Source organism: Aulonocara sp. 'chitande type north' Nkhata Bay, linkage group LG1, assembly GCF_057382095.1.
Source record: "Aulonocara sp. 'chitande type north' Nkhata Bay isolate Kocher_YH1m ecotype deep benthic linkage group LG1, A_spYH_male_GT1.1, whole genome shotgun sequence".
Taxonomy (NCBI): Eukaryota; Metazoa; Chordata; class Actinopteri; order Cichliformes; family Cichlidae; genus Aulonocara; species Aulonocara sp. 'chitande type north' Nkhata Bay.
The window spans coordinates 24,539,614-24,562,638 of record NC_141344.1 but is presented as its reverse complement, the minus strand read 5'-3'; the positions used below and the strand labels follow the sequence as shown (position 1 = coordinate 24,562,638).

The following is a 23,025-nucleotide window of genomic DNA, read 5'->3' as shown; positions in this document are numbered from 1 at the left end:
CAGCCCCATAAGGGGCCACAGTCAGGAGACATTACACACACCTGAATTCAATCAGCAATAAGACACATCAATGATGGGTAAATCATTAGAATACGAATAAAAAGCGTTACCATTAAAATAAGGGATAACTCTGAAAGACACTCGGAAGATATCACCTTGTCTCTCCGACAAGGTGTTGCCATGCTTACACGGTGTGAGCTCCCTTTAGGGGCAACAAAGTAGGAGAAGCAAAGACGATGGAAATTGCTTTGTGCCACCAAGTAATGAAGTTGTGAGAAATGACAATGACTTTGCAAGCTACCAAGGCCAATCAAGGGGAACACTTGTGGGACGGTGAGGCTGTTGCCAAAAAATTGTCTCAATAGTTCTGTCATAATTATTGTGACAGGTTGTGTTGCTTCGCACTGATTGGACATGGATGTAAGACTGCATTGCTGCCCCAGTGTCCCCACTCAATTCCACAGCCATTAGTGTCAATGGCAATATGAGTGATTTGTTACTGTGCAAATAAGACTACCATCTGCTACGAAGAGAAACATGTGCTTGGTTGCATAAATCTCCGTGTAAAACTTAACCACTTATTTCTTCCTAACCAAAGGGTAACATTAAGGGATATTGCAATAAACATCTGATATTAATTCCATAAGTCACAGGAAATGCAAATTGTAAGAAGACGATTAGCAATTTCACGCTGCAAGGAAAATCTGATCAAATTGTTTTTATGTTTGTCGAACTCATACTTTTATTTTAAACATACTGTGAGAAAAGCTACTTTAAAATAAACTAATATTTAAAAAAGTCACGCTTATGCACAAGCTACTCCTTGTAGAAACGATCCAATCTGAGAGATAACAAAAAAAAAAAGGTTTTTGGGGAGCATGGGAACCATTTTGGTGATGAACAAGCTTCATTGTAATGGCTTGCCAAATGGCCCTCTCCTGAAAAGTATTGCAGTTCATTTAACCATGAAGGTGATCTGACCCCAACCAAGTAGTATTACTTCTCTAAACATAGCCACATCTTAATCACAAGGGTGTCAGAGCAGAAAATACTCATATGGGTCCTTGTGGGAGGTGCCAACAGATGTCCTGAATTGTAGGTAGACATTTTGTATGTATTTTTTATGTATATTTATTACCTGTGTCTATGTATCTTACATGTACCGTATACTCCCGTATCCAGTCAAATTATAAGACGTTGATGTAGCAGTAATGTATAACAATGTTAGAATTGTATCGTATTTGTCACAGCGGCAAATGCCATACATGGTCAGTAACAAATAATTATGCTCTAATTAAAAAATAATCCAATTTACAAACACATGGTAATACAATATAATAGAAATACATTATAGTACAATTTAGAAATACATTTAGAGACTTACATTTACTTAGATTTACATTTTAATGGGGCAGCTAAGGTAAAAAAAAAAAAAAAAGGTAACAAAGTAACAAAAACAAAGTAAACTTTATGTTTATAGTACGTTAGTACATACAGACCAGGCAAAATAAATGCACCAAAGTTGTCATTGAAAATAAAACCCGGTATGAAGCTTCACGCCCTGGAGGACGGGGCTGTGCCCCCCCCCCCCCCCCCCCCCCACACCCTCTAGCAGATTATTACATGAAGGAACCTTTTAAAAAACAAAAAACAAGCGCGTCCATGCTCACAGGTGTACACACGGGTGATCACACCCACAAACTACACCCTTTTTGGCTCCTACCTCAAAGCACACTGTGTTCTGTTGATCTTATGTGCTGCACAATAATGTTTAACATTTAGTATTTACTGTCATATTCCCATATATCATTGTGATGTTGTTTATTCTATTACTCTTGTTCTCTTCTGCTTGCTTTCTTTTTTCTTTCTCAGCAGGTGATCCAGGTGATTGATATATGCATTTTTTTTTCTCTGCCCGTTCTGTTGGTTTTTGTCTTTTGCCCTTCTCCCCCGTCCCTCTTCTCAGCTGTTTCTCTTTCCCTCTTTCTTTCTCCCCTTCTTTCCCCCAGTCAAGTCTGTCCCGTATTCAGTAAGTGAAAATAAAATAAACAATAAAAGGTGAATCAAATGGACCATTACGGCAAGGCTGGGATGGTCAGTTTGGTAAAGTAAATCCGTTGGGCATCTTTCTTTGCCTTTAGACAACAATTCTGATGGCAAAAGAGCCAAACGGGACAGGCCGAAAAAAAGAAAAAAAAGAAAAAAAAAATACTAATACATACTAATCACACCTTCTTTCTGTGCTTCTCCATAAACTTCAGTCTCCCTCCACTCCGCATGTTAAATGTAAGCTGGAGCCAAGACAATTCCAGAGGGGCTGCACTAAAATCAGCTGCTGTCAAATCGATGAATGTCTGAAACAGACAGAATAATCCACATGTGAGCATCTGTGCCTCAATGAAACAACACAGTGGTACTTGGGGGACCCCTGTGACCCACTCAAGTCAGCTCAAGTGTCTGTCTTTGTTGAGACGTGGGCACAACCGTTGATCTGTCCTGACATATTCCATGTTATGTAGCATGTCTGGAGCAGCAGTTGGGTCTGTTTCTTTAATTTACAACGACAAGGGAAAACACATTAAAAATCAACCTCACGCTGCTCATTGACTAGGCACGGCGTACCATGAGCGATTCACCATCTCTAGTGAGTACAAAACCTTCATATACTACATTGTTATCCATCTGTCGTGTTGCCTCCTGGATTATAGCGTAGCACTCACCCTCTGTCCAGCTGACTCTAAAGGTCTGCAGCCCAGCCTGAATGTCAGGGGCAGACAAGTCTCTGTGCTGCCAAGAAACCTCTGAACAAATGTCACAACACTGCTGCTGACAACCTTCTCTAAGTGCTTGTTAAATAAAGATGTGGTGCCATACACTTTAAATCAAGGTGCAAAAAGTTGTCATAAGAGTGATGTGGGCTGCTCCAGTCGGATGACATATTTTCACAAGTTGATGAGAGGTGGATAAGAGGTATTTTATAGGACATGTTAAAACTTGATGGATCATTTTTCTAAATTTTTTTGACAAATTGCCACCCTTTTGTATTTTGTTCCAAATTTCCACCCACTCTGTACTTGGCTCACTGTGCCCTTCAGAGTATTCAATGCTGAATGGAAGACGGCACAGACTACTGAAGAGAGGAGGATACAGTATATTTCTTTATTATCCGTTCTTATAATGTTCTTGTATTTCAGACCACATGCTGTCTTTCATTTTTTTCCAACATTCTGCAGTTCACTACAGATCAAAATCTTTTAATTAAAAAGGACATCTTTGGTGCAGCACATTTCCCGATGACGTGCCAACCCTTTTGAGCCAGTTGCCATCTGCCGTCACAGCACTGTGGCTGAGGCCTTATCCCCGGCAAGCTGTGTGAGCTGTGAGCCAGCAAGAGAGAAGGAGACAGACAGAGAGCGAGAGAGGAGGGATCATGCATGAGAGAGAGAGAGTGAGAGAGGAAGTCCGTCTGGTGCATCTGTATCTGTGTGGGCCTCGGCTAAGAAACATGGACACTCGCTCACGAAGCAGGTCACTTAATCTGCCCTGAGCAGAATCTGCTGTCAGACTGCTCTCGTTCACTGTTTGGTTTTGCAACATATTAATTACAAGTAAAGACGCTGAACTACAAAATCACATGAACGCAGTCACATTTTCTTAATCAAATTAAGGCATTTTGTATCTTCAGCTAGAAGTGATACATCTTTAATTGCTAACGCAATCTGTAAAAACACAACCAGCTCCACTGGCATTGTCTGCAGTGTCAAAGCATACTGCAGTTCGCATTATGTGCATCTCTTTTGAGGTGTGATTACATGAACTTATTTCCTCTATGGCAATTTCCTTTTCAATTAAGAATCGGAGTCACTATTGTTTTCTATCAGGCAGTTGTTTTTGTTCTCTTAATTGGCTAATTGTTTTGTCTGCAAATGTGAGAAATGAATGAAAAATGTCCAACCACATTCCCAGGGGGTCCTAGATATAATACACATAATAAAAGTAACTGTTTTGTTCCAGCAAAACAGTTACTTTGTAACATTGTTATATTTCTGTTTTCAGCTTGTTTGATGTGTGTGAATGAATTCTCTTTATATACTTTCGAATGTGAACTAGCTTGCCCTGAAATTGCTATTTGGCCGATGAATATAAAAATGATCATACTAGCATTAAAGTCATTTGTACTTCTACAGCCCATGACCTGTGGGATGAAACATGTCTGAAGTGGTCCAAACTCCAATAGCACGCGTATATACAGAACAACATCATCAAACTACTAAGAGACTACTAACTAAGAGATAACCCAGCGACTTTTTTCACATGATGAGCCAGTCACATGATAGCAACTCGTTTGAAAATAGACATGATGAAGATGACCAATTAAACACCAAAGCCTAACTAAGTATTGTTGCTGACCACGCCCATCCCGCCTATCTGCTGGAAGCAGCCATCTTCTGATGTCAGCTGATGTTCAAATCATCTCAAACTGGTTTCTTGAACATGTATGTTCACTGTACTCAAATGGCCTGAGCATCAGAAAAGGGAAGAAGGTGATTTTTGTGACTATGAATGTGAGATGGTTGGCAGTCCCACACATGCTGGTTTGAGTATTTCAGAAACTGCTGATGTAGTTGTGAGTCTCCTCCACCATCTCTAGTGTTTACAGAGGCTGGTCCAAAAAGAGACAATCTAATGAACGGCAGTTACCGGGAAGAAAATGCTTTGCTGATGTCAGAGGTTAGAAGAAAATGGCCACACTGATTTGAGCTGATAGGAAGGCAAAAGTAACTAAAATAACCGCTCATTAAAATGAGGGTATGCAGAAAAGCATGTCTGAATGCACAACATGTTACATGCTGAAGCAGATGGGCAGCAGCAGACCACAGCAGTCATGCTTGTTAGCTGAGAATTGGACGTTGAGCCTGCAATTCACATGGACCAAAATTGGATCATAAAAATTGGTCTGCACTGATGAGTCTCATTTTGTCCTGTGACATCTTGCTGGTAGGGTCAGAATTTGGATTAAAAAACATGATAGCTTAGGATCATAATAACTTTGTATCAACAGTTTAGGGCAGTGGTGTTGGTGGCAGTAGTGGTGTGATGGCGTGTGGGATATTTTCTTGGAGCACTTTGTCCTTGTTAGTACCAAATTTCATTCAAACAACATAGCCTACGTGCATATTCTTGGTGACCGTATCCATTCCTTTATGATTGTAGTGTACTATCTTCTGATGGCTGCTTCCAGCAAGATAACACACCACGTCACAAAGCTCAAATCGCCTCAAACTGGTTTCTTGAACATAACCCAATGAGTTCACTGTGCTCAAATGACCTCGGCAGTCACCAGATCTCAATCCAATAGAGCACCTTTGGGATGTGGTGGAACAGGAAATTTGCATCATAGCTGTGCAGCCGACCAATCTGCAGGAACTGTGTTATGCTATCATGTCAGTATGACATGGACCAAAATCACTGATGAATGTTTCCAGCATTGTGTTGAACCTATGACATGAAGAATTAAGGCATTTCTCCAAGTAAGGCTTAACTAATAAAGTAGACATTAAGTTTATACTCAAAAGTTAGTGTTCATGGTGTGAAAATGGTTTAGTTCTAAAAGTGGCCTGTTTTGCCATTATATATCACACACATCATACAGGCATCAGTCAGAAAAGAAAAACAAATCTCAGGGCTTTATAATGTAGTATGTTATAAAAAGAAACATATCCGTTTGTCTGTGTGCAGATTAAATGACAGTACTGTACTTGACCTTTTTTTCTTAGAACTAACTCTGTTAACACAACTTTGCTGACCACTAGTATGTATAGAAGTACAGCTGGTGCATATTTTAGACACGGCAGTGATTTGCACAACAGCTAAATGAATGTGCTAACTGCGATTAGAACAACAAAAGTGAAAACATGTAAAATGACTGGCATCATTTTCTGTAAGTGAATGAAAATGCTATCTGATTAGTAGGACTGTTTAAATTCAAACAAGCACATATTAACCTGTGTGTCAGCAGTGAATATGTGCTTGTGTTTCTGTCTTTTTTTGCTGAATGTTGAATGCATTCGTTAAAAGTAATGTAGGGCAGCGAGTTCAAAAAGCAGACAAACAAAACATGAGCACGTATGGAAAGCACATGGAACTGATGATGATATTTCTCACGTGTCAGCAAAGAAATCTGGCAGAGGATTAATCTAAGGTAAATGTTGTGTAAAGATTAGAAACTGCCTCGGAGCTTAATGTGAAATTATCTGACAGTTCGTGGTCGGAAATGAGTGTATAATGAGATCACCGTGGCAGCATAAGCCATCAGGGAAAACAAATCCCTCTCTACAAAATACCCTACTTCCTTCCATCATCGTGAGCAAAAGTGCACCACGGACTAGGCCGGCTTCCCATGCGTATGCAGAGTGAGTGATAAGTGCTTTAAATGCCTGAACTTTAAACCGTTCAAAAATTCCAAATCCCTACAATCTTCTTTGAGTAGGTCTTAATGTAGTTGGACTGTGTTTTAAGTACCGCAAGGATAAAACTCCTAATGGTCATCATAAACTGTAATCCAAAGGGATTCTGCTCTTAATCCAGGATCGAGGTCCAGGAAACTGTTCAGTGCAAGTCTAGTGCAATCTCATTTTATGGCGTGATATCTCTCCTGCTCTGACTTTACACCATACAGCACTGTGTATTAGCTGTAAATATTTACGGCTCATCGTATTGGAGCAAAATCCGGATGCAAAGTAACATGGAAAATTAAACAGACAGCTGGTTGAAGGCAGGCATCACATGGACAAAGCGTGTTTTTCCATTCTACAACCTCGAGTTTTAAACATTTAATGATCAGTTTGTATATTTGAATTTAAGCCCCAGTGTTGTTAGAGTTACCCACTAAGCATCATTTGCAGCGTGCGGCACTTTACATATAAATGAGACTCAAAACCTGTAGCAACAGACGATTTATTTCGCCGTTTGTTTGCAATGTCCCTGACAAACCTGTTGGTCTAATGATCTTTCACTAGCAACCTGTAAAGCACATGTGTGAAAAAAAAAGAAAAAAAATCAATGGCAAGTGAAAAGACTCCATCGTCTAAGACCGCCTGTAAATAGAGTTTGTAGTGAGACTCTTTTGTCAACTGGACAAGCTAGAATGATGAAATTGAGCACAATCTCGATGATGCCAATCCATCAGGGACAATAAAAAGTTTATAAATTTTCATTTCACTAAACTATCTTTATACGTACATATGCACCGATTTATCATTTATTCTGTAAAAAAAGTATTTACTGTAAAGTAATGCTGACTTTTGCTTCTCCTCAGAATAATTTTAAGTAAACTTACAGCAGAATCAGAGCACAGAATTCTACCTTCGTGACAGATGGTGTGTTTGTCACTGCAGTCTAGCTCTGAGGTATTTTTCAACACTATTTGTTCGCAAATGGTCTGCTAATAAAACACACTGCCAAATGACCAAACACTGATTTATGAAGCTGTAGTAATTGCAGTAGTAACTCAAAAAACAAAACTGCATTCTGCCATAAAGCATATAAAAAGTCTCGGATCCTTGTGGATCTACAATTGAACGGGATGCAATAATGTGCTTAAACCCAAGAAGTTTTACATTGCTATTTACTCTAACAGTGTGCGGTAAGGAGATGCATGTGTGCAGTGCCACTGAAAACAGCATGGCACTGAGGGTGAATCTCAGGTCAAGGTGATTTGTCATGTCAAACAACTTTTCACCTCGACTTCTTCGGTTGTTCACTGGCCTGACAGCCTTCAGCAATGCCACAGTGTTTCCAGGCGCCGCTTCATAATTGATGAGGAAGAAGGGAATATGGGATTTGATCCAGAGTGGCGGTGCCATTTGGGCCTAGGACAGATGTATAGATGTGCTCATTTTAACTCTTCCTCTGAAATGGCTATGCCACTAAGGGAATGGTGACTAGCTCAGTAGTAAGCTAAAAGACATTATGAGCATTAAAAATGACCAGCTCTTTAGGGATTATACACGGCAGCAGAATATGACATAGCACTTTAATATGTACATAATACTGAGGTGGAAAATTCACAATCCTGTGAAATAGTGCAAGTATAGGGTGGGGCACTGGGGGAAACTGATTGTACATCACACTGATGGTAGAAGTTCAAAGATAAAATATAAATTAAGGGATGATTTGGTTTTTGATCTAATGAAAAAATATGAAGAAATTAGACAGTGAGTTTCAATGTAACCATTTCTTGTGGTTAAGTATGATGTGACTTCTTATAAGTCGTAATACGGTGTACACTGTAACAAAGCTTCCTGCTGAATTACAGTGAACTGCTGGCAGCTCTATTTGTCAGCATGAAACTCTGCAGTGCATCGACTACAACACTTTTTAAAATTATTTTAAAGAACATTACAGTACTGTGCTGTAATTATCTAAAGTAAGGATTTGAATAAACCTTACAATATATTAGTCCTAGTTTTTGTGAGATGACTGAAATGATGTTGTGGGACTTGAAGCAACATGATTTCACTTATGCAAAGAAAGTCAAACTCCAGCTTAGCTTAACTGCCAAAGAAAAATAGCCTACTGTATTCTAGCTTGCTGTTCACATTGTATTTCCGAAAAGCATCAGCATTTCGAGTATTCACTGTACTTAAGAAACATTAGTGCACCAATTTCCCTGTCATTTTTTGCAGCAGTAGATCTGAGTGTCATCCAAGTTATGAAAAAGATGCAACTAAATACCCTAAAAATTGCTCTTCACAGTGAAACAGATAACTTAGGTGAAATATTACCATAGGTGAAGGTTGACTGTGTAGGCTTTTGTCTAAACATTACTTTTTATGCAGTCACAGACCAAAGTTCTAATATAAATTTAATGCATTCACTTGTGTTCACACTCTATGATCTGTCTCAACTTTACACAGGGAGTTAAGCCTCCAACATAAAAGTGAACTGCACAGATCATTTCTTTTTTTTGCCCTGCCACTCTTGCATCCACTTTCTTCTTCTTTGCTCTTCTTACAGTTTCTCTCCCTTGTCGAATTGAAAGGCACGGCGAGCTTTAAGCTAAAAAGGAAACGAATCGAATCGCTGCTGAACTCTGAAGACATTTTTAAAACTTAATGTTTGAACTTATGAGCATCTAGTTTGATATGATTTATGTCTAAAAGCAGGTGAAGAATATTACTTTTGGAAGGGCGAGCACTTTCCAGACTAAAATTATTGTTATGATTTCTCAGTCATTTAATTAAATCTTTTAAGGCCTCTGCAAAATAGCAGAAACTAAAAATTTAGTTTCTATTTTAAGGACAAATCTGTTTCAGTAAGCCTTAAAGGTGTTACGTGTTTAGAGTATATAAAAAGTATTTTCTTTAGAGCGTGCCTTTTAATCTCATGCTCACAAATCATCCAGAATGTGTTTTTTTGTGTTTTATAAATTGTAAACCAACAGAATCAAAAGCTGATGATGACTATAACTAGAAGAAACTGGCTTCAAAATGAAACTGTTTAATTAAGCTCTCTCAGCCCCCACCTTCCACATCTATTTCCACAGTTTTCAGAAGCCCACTCTCCTTTAAACTGAATGATGGAATCCAAATGTAAATAACTCAAGTCGGATCATTAATACCGGTGTTTGAATCGTGCCAATCTGCAAACAGCTGCGGTTATATCATATCTCATAGTTTTGATGTCCACTAAAAACTGTTGCATAACTTTCTGTGTTAACCGTGGAATTAGAAAACGTATCCTCTAAGACTTTGAAAAAAAACATTTGAAATCTTCAGGATTTGATAACAGTCTTAAATATACAGTACTTATTTTACAATCCAATCTACTAAGATTTCAGACGAAACACTAATTAGTTTTAAATAAACTGTCACATTGAAATGAAGCAAATTTTTACTTATGCACACTGAAAAACAAACAAACAAACAAAAAAAAACATGACAAAATACAAACTGCAAAGACGAACAATGCAAACACAATTCCAACATGAAATCTCAGCTGACCTGTGCTTTAACATTTTCCCTTTTTGCAAAGCTTTGCTCTTTGTGAAGGAGTAAAATAATGAATGCATATCAAACCGTCTGCATCACCACATATATCTATGAAAAATGTCTCAAACTGCCCTCCACATCCGGTCTGTGCATGAACTATTATTCATTTGCAATTGTTTAAGATGCATAATGACAAAACCATAGTAACCATCTGTACATGTATTTTGGCTTTTTTTGTACACTTTTTTTTCTGTTTTTTATTGTTTTTCTAATATATGTATAATCCCCTTTTTCCTTGTGTCCCCTGTGCAGCTGTAACAAGTGGATTTCCCCAGTGTGGGATTAAATAAAGTCTATGCCTATGTCTTAAACAGCTGCAAAGCATTTAAATCTCATGCAACGACCTGGGGATCAAACATATCCACAGAAAGTTGTCATGTTAAAGGATATGTTCTAATGTTTATTGCATTAAAGCTAAAGCCAGCAGTGCTAAACAGTCACAAAGCAACATCACACTCAAAGCAGCCATGAGAAAAAAAATTAAACTCACCTTAGCGACCCTGTTGGCAACCTCCCGGCCCACCATTAACCCCTGGACGAACGTCCTTGCAGCGATGAATGCTCTGGTGACCTGGGCCTTAAGTTTTCTGGGAATGTCTCCAAAAGGCTTTAGCTGATCTGTGTATTTACTGACGCACTCCAGGTAGTCATCTGTAAAGTGGTACTGGGAGTTAAGTAACTGGAACATGCGTTCCAGCAGCCTGGACCAGAAGTCATTTAGCATCTCTTCCAAGTTGACGTTGCCCCCCGTGTAGTAGCGCTTTAGCTCAGTGAACAGGTCCTGGAATACTTCAGAGTTCTGCATATACAGCTTCCCGTATGTCCGTGTGAACATACTGTTGAGTGACTTCTCAGAATTGTCCAGCAGTTCCAAGAAAAACTCTATATTTATGGATGTTTTGGGAGATGGGAGAGAAAAGGGGATAGAAAAGACACAAAGCTGGGTCACCACATGATATTTACCATCTTCTTTCCCGCAGCGTAAACCAAACAAAGGGATGAGAACATCTATCGAAGTATGCCTGTTGTATCTATGGTAATTCAGTGGCTTATTTTATGGCCCTGTCTGCATATACAGGAGCAATGTATAGCAGCCAACAATAGGTACTTGATTATGTGAAGAAAGTCAGCTCAAGGCATTAATAATTTAATAGCAGAAATAATGGGCCACAAGGACTATGAATGATTAATGTAAAGTTTCTGATTGCATACTGTAACAAAATATTCATAAGTTTTAGACACAGACACTAGTATACATTATCATCCTGGGCACCCACCATTATTCCCAGACGCATTAGTTTCTCACTGAAACAATTTATTTGTCCACTGAGGCAGCTGGCCTATGGGCCTATAATTGAATATTGTGTTACGGAGCCTTTATTCCTTTTGAATTATCTGAATAGTGTGTGCCAACATTTTACTGTAACGACCTTTTTTTAATCAGTATAATTGTCACAGAGTTAGTATATGCGCCGTACATTATGTAACGTTATGTCATTTTATAATAAACCTTTACGTTAATTACCTTGTAACATCAATTCTTGCATTTCACAAACATTCTGTAATTACTGAGCACTTCATGCCCATGCAGCGGCCTGTTATTGATTCAGGTTGCTTAAAAATCAGTGTTAACACAAAGAACATCGAAATTCACGAGTGAAATTTTGCAATTCAGATTTAACATTCAAAGCAATTATATTATTGTTTCTTTGTCATCTGTCTAAGTGCCTTTCTTCCATGTGAGCACCTGATCTCTGGAGTACTAACTCAGAGAGAGAAAAAAAAAGCAGAATTAGCTGGGGAGTCTCACTGAAGCCGAGCTAATAGGATCCCATGTTCCTGAGTGCATAGGTGTAAATGTTGGGAAGATTATAACACGTCGCTCCAAGCACAAATGTCAAATATTCCTCCACTCTTCTTTGCAAACAAACACTGCAGACATTTTACGTGTCATGCTTGCTAATAAACCATCGGAGGGCCTCTTCTTCTGGTTGGTATTCTGGGTGGCTGACATTTCTTTGCATTGTTAATGATAGCAGTCGTAACCTTACATGGTGGGCACGTGTTGTTCTAATGATAGTTTCTACTTTGATAATATGACAACCCATAAGGCATGATGAATATGTTCTCATGTAGCCAAGCAGGGTTTAGCTATGAATTATTAAGAAAACAACAAATTCAAAAATCATGTGAACTCTTAAAAATATTATATCTACTATACGTTAGAATACGGTTGTTTCATTTTACAAGATTAACAATAAAATGACCATCATGCCCCACATATTGGAATCATTCTTTCCTGAGTGCATCACAAGAGTCAGTATACATATTTAAGCTCTTCATGTATAAAAGTAATGTTTAAATAAGCTCCTGGCCATGACATCTGAATAATCCACATATCTGCACCAGTGTCACCATATGTCAACTGCAGCACTTACAGCTGACATATGCCATATGACCAACTTTGTATTCCTTGCATTTTTTTGTGTGTGTGCAAACGGTACGACGTGTCCACATACCTGAAATTGCTATCAGTCTAATCCCTAGTGACTCATTCTAGTTTCTTTGCAGCTAAATGACCTGCCACTACACCAACATTTGTTTAAATATTAGCAGCCTGCAGGGCCTTTTCCACTCCATTTTTCCAATTAGATCTGAATCAAGGACACATAAGCCCTTGTGTATTGCGCATGCTATTGTATCCGTACCATTTAAATTGCTCACACACTGAGTGGTAAATGTGGAAACTCATGCGCATTTGCAGCCCAACATGTGGATATTTAACCTAAAATGATTTACACTTAATATATTCTGAAGTATTTCGAAATATATGATTAAGGGTAGTTTGAGCATAAATAGCATATTCTGAGATGGGGGAGGGTCTGTGCTGGCGGACGTCGGTTACTGGCCTGGTAGCCTGGCTGCCCCTGGGTGGGTCCGGGACGGGCGTGGAGGCTTGGGGGTCTGGGGGTGCTCCGCCCCCGGTCTGGGGTGCTGGCTGGGCCTTGGGGCTTGGGTTCTGGTTGTTGTGTCGCCGGGGCTGTGGGCGGGTGGGTGCAGGGGGACTCAGCCCCAGTGCAGGGGACCTCTGGTGCATCGGCCCAACTAGGGGGCTCTCTAACTGGTGGGGAGGCTGTTATATCTTTGCAGGTGGTCTCCTCACTACAGGAGCTCACTCTGCAGGTGGGGGGGGAGAGATTTAGGAGAGGTGGAGAATGAACTCAACCTAGGCATCTATTGTCTTGTGTAGTTTGGGAGATGATTGGATGATGGGGTGGGTGCAGTTTTCTCTGGGGTGGAGTTGGGTGGGCTGCCCCGGACTCTGTGGGGCTGGGCGGTGCTGCTGCTGCGGGCCCCGGTCCGGATGGGCCTGGGCCCCCTTGCCCTGGTGGGTTCCAGAGTGTGGGGGTGCCTACTGGGGTCAGCGGGCCGCTTGCCCCTCCCTTTCTTCCTTCCCCATCCTCAGCTACCTCCCTCTTCCCGCTCTACCACACCCATCCACACACGCAGGGCTTGGGGTGCAGGTATGTCACCAGGGTGCAGGGGAGGCACTTCCCCTCTGTCCCCTTCTGGCCGCCTGTGCCTCAATTTTATTCTGCAACCTAGACATCCACATTACTCACACTCTCACATAACACATACATATAGGGCCTTGGGGGTGGGCACGTTTTACAGCATCCAATCCAGAGGATGGTCGGTGTACTCCAACCCACCTCTGGCGCTTTTTTAAATGCATTTAGACACTAAGGGTTTTCAGGAGGAGCCGTGCTGCTCTCTGAGAAGAAGCTAGTACCATGCTCTCCTGAGTTTTAAATGCACTTTAGAACAGCACACAGCAACACTATATATGAGCGGGCGTAGGGAGGTTTGAGGTCTTCAGCCGTCAGGGCTGGGGGGCTGGGAGGAGGTGCTGGCCGTCAGACTGGGGTCTGGGATGCGGGGCCTCCCTGCTACTGCAGATAAGGAAGTGGTCCGCTTGCCTCCACCCCAGAGAGAAGGGTTACATCTCCTGGGTCTAGGTGCGGCTTGCCCCTCTGGGGGCGGGGGTACCTGGACCTGGGATATAGAGCATGTTTGGGGAGTGTGACTGTCTGTGCAGTGTCTATTTGTGTCTGTCTACACGTTGGGTGAGTGCCGAGTATTTGGTTGTGTATATGGGGGTGGGAATGCACGTTTGTGTCTGCGTGTGCCTGTTCGTCTGTGTCTATATGTCAGGTTGGGTCTTAGACTCAACCTCTCTGGGTACATCTCAGGCCCTCTAAAGTACGGAGGCCTATCTCCCCTCACCACACTCCCTGCCGGTGGCTGATGCCCACAGGCGTTGGTGTGTTGGTGGTTCTTGTCGACTGGGGCTGGGCGCTCATGTATGTACCGGCTCACTCTTGGTGGCCGATTGGCGGGGCCTGGCGCCTGTGGCCCGGCTGGGCTCCTTCCGGGGAGTGGGATGCCCTCAGGCCTCTGGGCCTGAAGCTCAGTCCTCTCTGGCACAGCTGGCTGCCGGCAGAGCCCGCGGGCACGCCACTGCAAACCCCTCTGGCCTCTGCTCCGTGGCTGCTGGGTGACCTCTCGTTTGGGGCTCTACTCAGCTCTTCCCAGGAGGGTGGCACGGTTCCCCCCCTTTGGTGGTCCTCCTCGGGTCCTTGTACTCTGGGGCCTCTGGATATCTGGGGCCTGGATCTCCTCCATACCTGCTTCATACCCTGGTGGACGGGGCTATGGCTCCCCACACTCCCTAGCAGATCGTTACATGGAGAAACCTTTGGAATACAAGCATGCTGATCCACACAGGTGTACACACAGGTGTACACACAGGTGTTCACAGACGCGGACTACAGCTTTCTTGGCTGCTGCCTCAAAGAACATTATGTGCTGTCTATCTTGCGTGCTGCACAATAGCGTTTAATATTTAGTATCTACTGTTATCTACTGCTAGCTAGTTTATTGTGATGGTGCTGTATTTATTATGTTGCTCTTTTTTGTTTGTTTTCTCTTCTGTTTTTTTTCTCCATTCAGGTGATCCAAGTGTTTTGTTTGTTTTTCTTTCTTCCTTCCCCCCCTTTCTCGCCGTCTCTTCTCCCCATTTATAGTAAATGCCACAAACCTGTGTGATACAGGTTTAGGTAGACTAAGACAGTGCTATAGACAGTAGCGTTCCTTGCATAAAAAATTGTCCACATACCTTTTGAATACTTTGAATATAAAAATAGTGAGGCAGTGAAAGATGAGTACATTGCAGTTAATTCCCTGAAATAAATGGCCAAAGGAATAAGATAAATTTTGCTAAAGAAACTGAACTCACAAATTTAATCAAGTTCTACACGGCCTAACGTGGTCCCCGGCAATGCTATGAGTGGTTAGAAACAGATTACACACTATTCTGCGCAGAAGTGTCAGGTTAAGTAAAGTGACTGCTGAAAGATAATAATTAGATAAGATAACCCGATAAAACGCCCTCAGGACTCGGACTACTTACTGTAAATGACGCTGACAGTGTTTTACATACGCAGGTGAGAGCCAGTGGCACCAGCTAATGACATTCTGGGTTCCTGTGATTATATGCAGCTCACTACACCCAAACCTAGGAATACTGTATGACTGCATTTATTGATTTCCCAGTTAAAATACTGTTAAATGACACTGAACAGCTGGTTTGGATGGTTTTCTGTTATTCACGCCTTTATGAACTAAAAACCAGAAGTAAATGGGACGTCAGAATTTTTCTTGCTTTTTTAAAACTCAAGTAACAATAGCTCTTTGATGGGAATGTTGTTTTTTGTTAAGCCTATTGTGTGTGAGGTGCAGCACGTTCCTTAACATCCATTCGACTGAGGACAAAGTATTCTTCCCACTGCCCGAGTGCATTTCCAAATTCTGTGCATGTTCAAGCTATTATTTAAATATCTTCGTCTTATTTTTAATCATTATTACAGAAGATGACTGTCTTTACTTTTGCAACCTTGTCTTTCAAAAGGCATTTGTTGCATTTTAGAATAACTATTGTTGAAAGAACAAATTACTTTCAGTTTAAAGTTTTGTATTGTGAGTCCAAGACTTGAAGAACAAGTACGCAGAATAAACTCCACCCTTGTGTTTGCATAACTGTTTGTTTTTTGTGTGATTTCAGGGTCCACTACCTGAAAAATTGGCCGTACTGAGAGTTTCACATAGCAGCTGCAGCCTGCCAACTCATGAAGAGTGAACTGCTCTCCTCTGGCCAAAATACATATTTGACAGAGGATTATCATTGAAAGTTATTGACCTTGGATAACATTCAGCTACCCAGCCGTGATGGTCTTAATACTTGGAAACATTTCAAACATGCTGGAAACATACAGGGGTGTATGCTTACTGACACAAACCATTTAGGAATCATCCAGCATCCAAATTCCTCAAGTGATCGAGGCTCTAAAATTGAGTTTTAGGGTTACGATTCCAGTAATAATATGAGAAAAAAAAACAACAGCGTCTGCTTTTTGAATTATTTTTTAGCTCAATAAATTCAGCACATCTAAAAAATAATGAAGTAAAATGAAAATGGATGAAACATAGCATACCCCCATAATAGCATTTCAGTTGTTTGTTGTACTAGCATGGCCGCATTTAATCAAATGAAAAATTATTGTGTTACAGTATAAAGCATGTTGAGGCGACTGCTGTTATGATATGATCCTATAGAAATAAAACTGAATTTAATTTAAAATATTTTTTTCTATTAAGACATTGATAATAATGACAGTAATGTTAATAATTCTGACCATTGGATTGCAGCAAACAAAATTTAGGGAAATTTTTTGATTTGTCCCTTTCGGAGCATTAATACCAAAATTCAAATTCAGTCCACTGTGTAGTTGTTGAGCTAAATCAGTTTGTCAGTGCTGTGCAGGCACTGCTGACCTGGCTATGAGCACATTATCGCTGGTGCTAGACAAAATTCAAATGGAAGACAGGGGTTAAAAAACAGCACCAAGTGGTCTGGTGGACGATACTAGGGTGATAAAGAATTACAAGAAAATATAAGAAGGTCTGGCGATGTGGAAATGGAATATGAGGAATGGCTATAGACTTTTGCACACTACTGAATATTTGGACGAAATTTGTAAAAAATATCAGTTTCCTTCTTATTTTACATGTCTCTGTTTTGCCTGGTTGGACTGCATCATTAATGCTAAAAAGAGTCTACAGCCTGCCAGAGACCCGGTATTTCTTTTAACACGATCAATTAAAATGTATCTTCGTGCTCTTTCTCTGTCTTGATAAATTTTGTAAGACTTTTAAATGAAAAATAAAGAAATAAAAAGAGTATCTGCAAAGTTTTTAGAGTATAGTCCAGCCTTCCTAAAGTCTTCAGGCACATAAATCTAATAATATCCCTTTTCTATTTCTCGATTCATTTTTTTATGTAACATCTTAGTTATGTAACATACAATAACTTTAAGTTCTTCAAAGTGCACAAAAAGTCTGTCATATACTGTTGTTATTAGCATTATTATTAATCATCCTGTCAGCCAGAAGCTTTCTTTCCTGTTTTTTTTTTAACTTGGAAAAACACAATAAATAATATGCCGCATAAAAACTATGACAAAGTGAAGCTCCGGTTTACTGCCAGTCAGAACCGAGGATGGACTTGCATACAAAATAAGAAAATGCACATGGTGTTCATACCCTTGAAGCAATTCTGAGTGTGAAGAATCAATTTTCTCTGAGAGCAGAAGTCCTCCTTTGATATCTGGCCTAATTACTGTAAATAATTATTATGATTAATAAAGGTGACCTTTCTGTTGCTCTGATAATAACACATTATCCACAAAAGAAAACGTGTGCTCGCCCATTAATTTTACTTCACACAGTTTGAGAACTCAGTCGCTTAAATGCCTCAAACAATGAAATTCCTCATTCTTTGTATGGTTAATTAAGACAAAATTTCAATTACTGGTCCAACAGACTTGAATGACCAGAGGGTTATAGTACAAAACTTAGCATAAATATTATTACAATTTAGATATTGTGGCCTGGTAATGTAATGCATTTTAAATACAGTCAGAGCTGTCTGCATAATACCAGAATGCTCAGTGTTTTACTGCTTCCCTATAAAAAAAGGGACATATTAGAAAATGAGTAAAAGTCAGACAAATATATGTTTTTACCTCATTCACTCACAAATTAACATTTTATGTCACCATAAAATATCCATCACTTGGAGCTTTTTTTTTCTTGATTGGCACAGTATTTAAAGAAGTCATATTATCTACCAAATAGGACTCGTCAGATGCAGACTGTGTACATGAGCCTCCCATTGGCCATAAATTTCTCAAGTTCCACTTGCTCGGTATTGCCCTTTTTTTCAACATCTCCTTTGTTCTGGGAAATAACAATAACCCAAACTAGCAACACGTGTGCAGAAAACAGCCGTAAAACAAGCCTACACAGTTCTTCCGTTAAATTAGCCAAGTTAATAACAGTGCTTACATCTGTAGCACCAAAACAACAACAGCTTGACTCAAGTGAACTACTTCAACCGCAAATAAACACTGTTTAGTATTCCTCTGAACTAATGGAGTTCAGTGTCAGACGGGTGACAAATTGCAGTGAATTGTTTCGTTTCTTGTGAGGATTTTCAAAACCGAATGGCACAGGGGAGCTGCTGTTAGCATTGCTGCCTAGCGGCGACGAGGTCCTGAGATCTGACCAGCTGAGTTTGCATGTTCTCTGCATGCAAATGGGGGGTTTAGTCTGGGTACTCCAGCTTCCTCCCGCAGTGCAAAGACATAACTGGTGATTTTAAGTCAGCCATAGGTGTAAGTGGTTGTCTGTGTCTCTGTGTTAGCCCTGCAATAGGCTAACAAGCTATCCACTAGACTAATTACCTTAGCTGTAGTGCTATAGCAACTGGCATAGCCCCTAATCCTTAATAAGAGAAGCAGTTAAGAAAATAGACAAATTTTCAAAACCCCAGAACACAATGTTTAGTGAATAAGGGAAATAATGTAACATATGTTTTTTTTACAAGTTTAAAACATGAAATAGGTTGTAGTCCACACTATTAAAATCCAATGTGTTGTCCCACCCATCCACTCAAAACTCTTCCACTCAAAACTCAGATGAGAAATGTTTTCATCTTACTTTCTATTTTTCTCACATCAAAATAAATGCAATCAGTTGCACTCACTATGCTCAACCAAGCAATAGACCGGGGTAATGTTGTACTGGAAGACAGTCTGTTTAATGGATTTGAATTAAATATGCTACAGTTATTGGTTCCTACTGACTTTACAGTGACAACTTTGTTGAGCATTTACATTTTAATGTATCCAAATGTTGACAAACTAATCAAATTATTATTAGTACCATCTATACTTTTTTTTTTAAACTGCCAACAACATGATGGGCAGCTGTAACTTAAAATAATTTAAATACAGCAATAAAGGGCACAGTCTCTCCCGGAAAACATGCAAAGTGTGGGTTTCAGCCAACACAGACATACTAGTCTGGTCAATTACTGGGTCAGGTAGGCGTGAATGTAAAGGTGTGCAGTTTAGAAAGTGAAGCAATTTTAACATTTGAGTCGCTCCTTGATCAAAATGTCCTAAGACCTGTCAGTAATAACGGCCCAGAAAATATTGTGGTCACCTTCTGGGCTGACCAGTAAATTATGCTGGACAAGCACCTAACAAACCTCTGACCTTGGCAGCTTCTATGATGCAGATCCTCTTACAGCTGTGAAACAGAAGTGCCACATATTCCTGGTTGAAGAAAAAGGTTGTATTTCATCTGCCGTTATCTCCAATGTGTCACTTTACACTGGCACTGACAATGAAGCTATTTTAATGCTTCTTTAATATATTTGTAGCACCTTTTTAAAAAGTTGCGTCTGTGGTTTCTCTTAACATTTGAAGACACATACACTAAAAATAACAGGAGTATTCATAAAGAGACAATGTTTTCATAAAACTGAATGGTCTGTCACTATTCTACGACAACAACAAGCTACATAACAAACAGAACCTAATTCATAAAATCCATGTAATTTCCTGCACATGATATCGGCTGATTAAATATTCAGAACCATCTGTTTTAATTTGTGTTCATGTCCATGTTGATGAATTCCAATCATTCATTTAAGGGCGATACGACAACAGGACCTTAATTATCATGAATTAACATATCCTAATGACACTAGATGAGAAACAACAGATTAGTCAGTGGTGAACACCCATATTTATTTCCAAAAGGACCATGGTGGCATTGATGAAAGTAACAAATAGGAGCTTCTACAATGCTGACTTCCAGGCAGCATAATGGGTGTCAATATTTAAACAATCTAGCAGCAGCAGGAGCAGCAACAGAAGCACTGCTGCCTCACAAAAAGTACACCACAGAGGGAGTGAACCAGCACTTTAGAGAACCAAACATAAAGGTATCCTGATTTTACAAAGTGCAACGTGCAAAACAGCAATGCAGAGGAAAGTTAAAGGCCACAGCAGAAGATACCACTTTGTTTTCCCAAGCTGGTACTGGGCATTTTCTTTCTTTCTTTTTTTTTTAGCTTTGGCTTTGTTTCAGGTTGGAGCGGTGACACTCAGCACTTAAACCATTCACCGACTGATGGACTCAAGAGGACATAAAAAAAGAAAGAAAACGAAGCAAAAACCAACTCAGACTGCTGTCCAAGAGTACAGAAAGTGCCACTCCACAGTGTCACCGTAATCTGTGTTCAGCCCTTAAAGTTACTGCCTCTGATTACTTTTGTATTTCTACAGATATCTATTAAAAAGAAAAAAGAATTCCTCAGTTAAAGAATAAATTAACAAAAATATCATCAACTATAAATGTAATTCCCCAACCTTTGTACTAATTATAGTTCCCAGTTTCCACACATTATACTGAGTTAACTGTAAAATTAGAATCGAACATCAGAACAAACTGGGCTGCAGTAAATGTTAATGATAACATTTTTCACACTGTTTTGAATTGCTTACTGTGCAGAATGGATGCAACACTATCCTTCTGTGACTGGCTTTATTTCTAACACGGTACATTCAGGTACACGTTCTACTTTGTAGTTTGGGCCCTTTAACTTTATTTCTGTGTTAATGGTGACTCTACATTTAACACAGTCCGTCTCCTGAGGAAAGCTATAAATAAAACTTGAGTTATTACTTACTATCTATTTAATGTATTTATTTAAAATACTACTAGTCCTTATGTTGAAGTATACGGAGTATGATTTCTTCATGAAATTCATTTTACTCTTATGGCAGTCTGATACATAATAGAAATGTGCCAGCTGTCACACAGTTGTTAAAAATAACTTACCTGTATTGTTACATGTTATCTGGCACAATTGTCAACTCATTATACTCAATTTTCATCTTCAGGCTGACATCGCCTCCACTCTAAATAACATCCATGAGGGAGGGGATTTAAATTTCCAAAATCAGTCACTAATGAACCAATGTGTGATCTTGAGTCCTTTGTAACTACTGACGCACAGCCACATTTCAGAGTGGAGTGGAGCGACCTTAAAGAAAAATTAGTGTCGGGTGATATTGAGGATGCATATCACACAGTCATACAGCTGGCTAGGATTGCTGTTATTACTTCTCCGGATAGATAGAGACCTGAGGGTGAAGCATGTCTCCAAAGAATGAAGTGGTACTTCTTGATCAGAGTGTGATGGATTTGGTGCACATGTCCAATTCCAGAGTAGGCAAAACATCCTCAGACCTGAGGACTACCATATTTCACTTATTTTTGGAGCACGCTGCATGATTCCGTCTTTCCTTTCATCTCCTTGAATACTGCTCTCACACCCACAAATCTCAAACTATTAATTATTAATTGGACTTAAAAAGAAAAAAAAAAGGATTCGACTGACCAAAATTATTTGGTCTTGTTTCCAATCCTGAGAAGTAGTTTAGAGATCCCACTCATCCTCTGAAACCAGTAGGAGATTGGTCTCTTCTGGCCTTGCTGGCGTTTATTTATCAAAATCTGTATCAGTTGTGAAGCAGTTTTTCCTTTTTGCAGTTACCAAACCTGAAGCATTGATCTTTTTTATGTGGTGTGCTTATTTTTTGTCTGCCAGAGCTGGTTGTTCATGAAGCTGTTTTTTGGAGTGCCACGCTGCACCCCCTTTAGAAACATAAGAAACATTTCTACTCTGTCTCTTTTCTTAGAATAAAAAAATTATTTATTTTCCTTTGATATTTCTAATGCCATGTTTTTCACTGTCACAATGATAGTAAGAAATGCTCTGCTACAAGCTTCTGTTGAGTAAAACGAATCCACCTCACCATCATCTGAATACTGCGATACAACTGACTGAAATGTCAGTCTATAATATAATATTTATGTAATATTTCTTTCTTATTTTACACCTTGGAGGTTTCTTTAGGTGTCCATGAAAATATCCAGTGAGCCTCAGCACTGTTTCTGCAGAGCAATATTCACCTTACATGTTCAAATAAATATTTCTTCTATCATCATCAAAACAATATTAAAATACGCTCATTTATTTTAACCTAAAACAGTGACCTAATTTGAGATCTGTACATTTGGCACAACAGATTCAGCACACAGGACATGCCCAGACATAAAGCCTTAGACACTCAAGTTACAACAGTTAAAAATAGCATTTACTGCCTGGCATATTAGAAATGTCAAACTGTAAAGATAAAGGAACAGTTTCACATTTCACAATGGTATCCAAAATTACTTTCTGAATGCTGAAACATTATAGTTTTATGCACAGGGACTTTAAAATTCATTGTTTGTATGAAAAATAGACACACGGAGAGCAGATATTGATCAAATGGTAAGTCGGTTCATGCATGATTGTTCATCGATCAAATTCACTTTAAACTATGAATAAAAGTGAGCACGTGAGTGAATGTATGAATATCAAAGGCCTCGATCCCCAGGCAGTATCACTCCGCAATGATGACAATGCATTTTCAACCGATGACATTGTGTG

At 39.7% G+C, this 23,025-nt stretch overlaps 1 protein-coding gene across 2 annotated transcripts in view; it reads right to left on the bottom strand.

Moving 5' to 3' along the window:
* gpc6a (glypican 6a) overlaps positions 1-23,025 on the bottom strand; it is a 180,285-nt gene that overhangs the window by 74,660 nt on the left and 82,600 nt on the right. For both annotated transcript variants that reach the window (XM_086289758.1, XM_086289766.1), the window contains exon 3: positions 10,543-10,934. In XM_086289758.1, the coding sequence (XP_086145884.1) occupies positions 10,543-10,934 (392 nt within the window). The remainder of the gene's footprint in view (positions 1-10,542; positions 10,935-23,025) is intronic.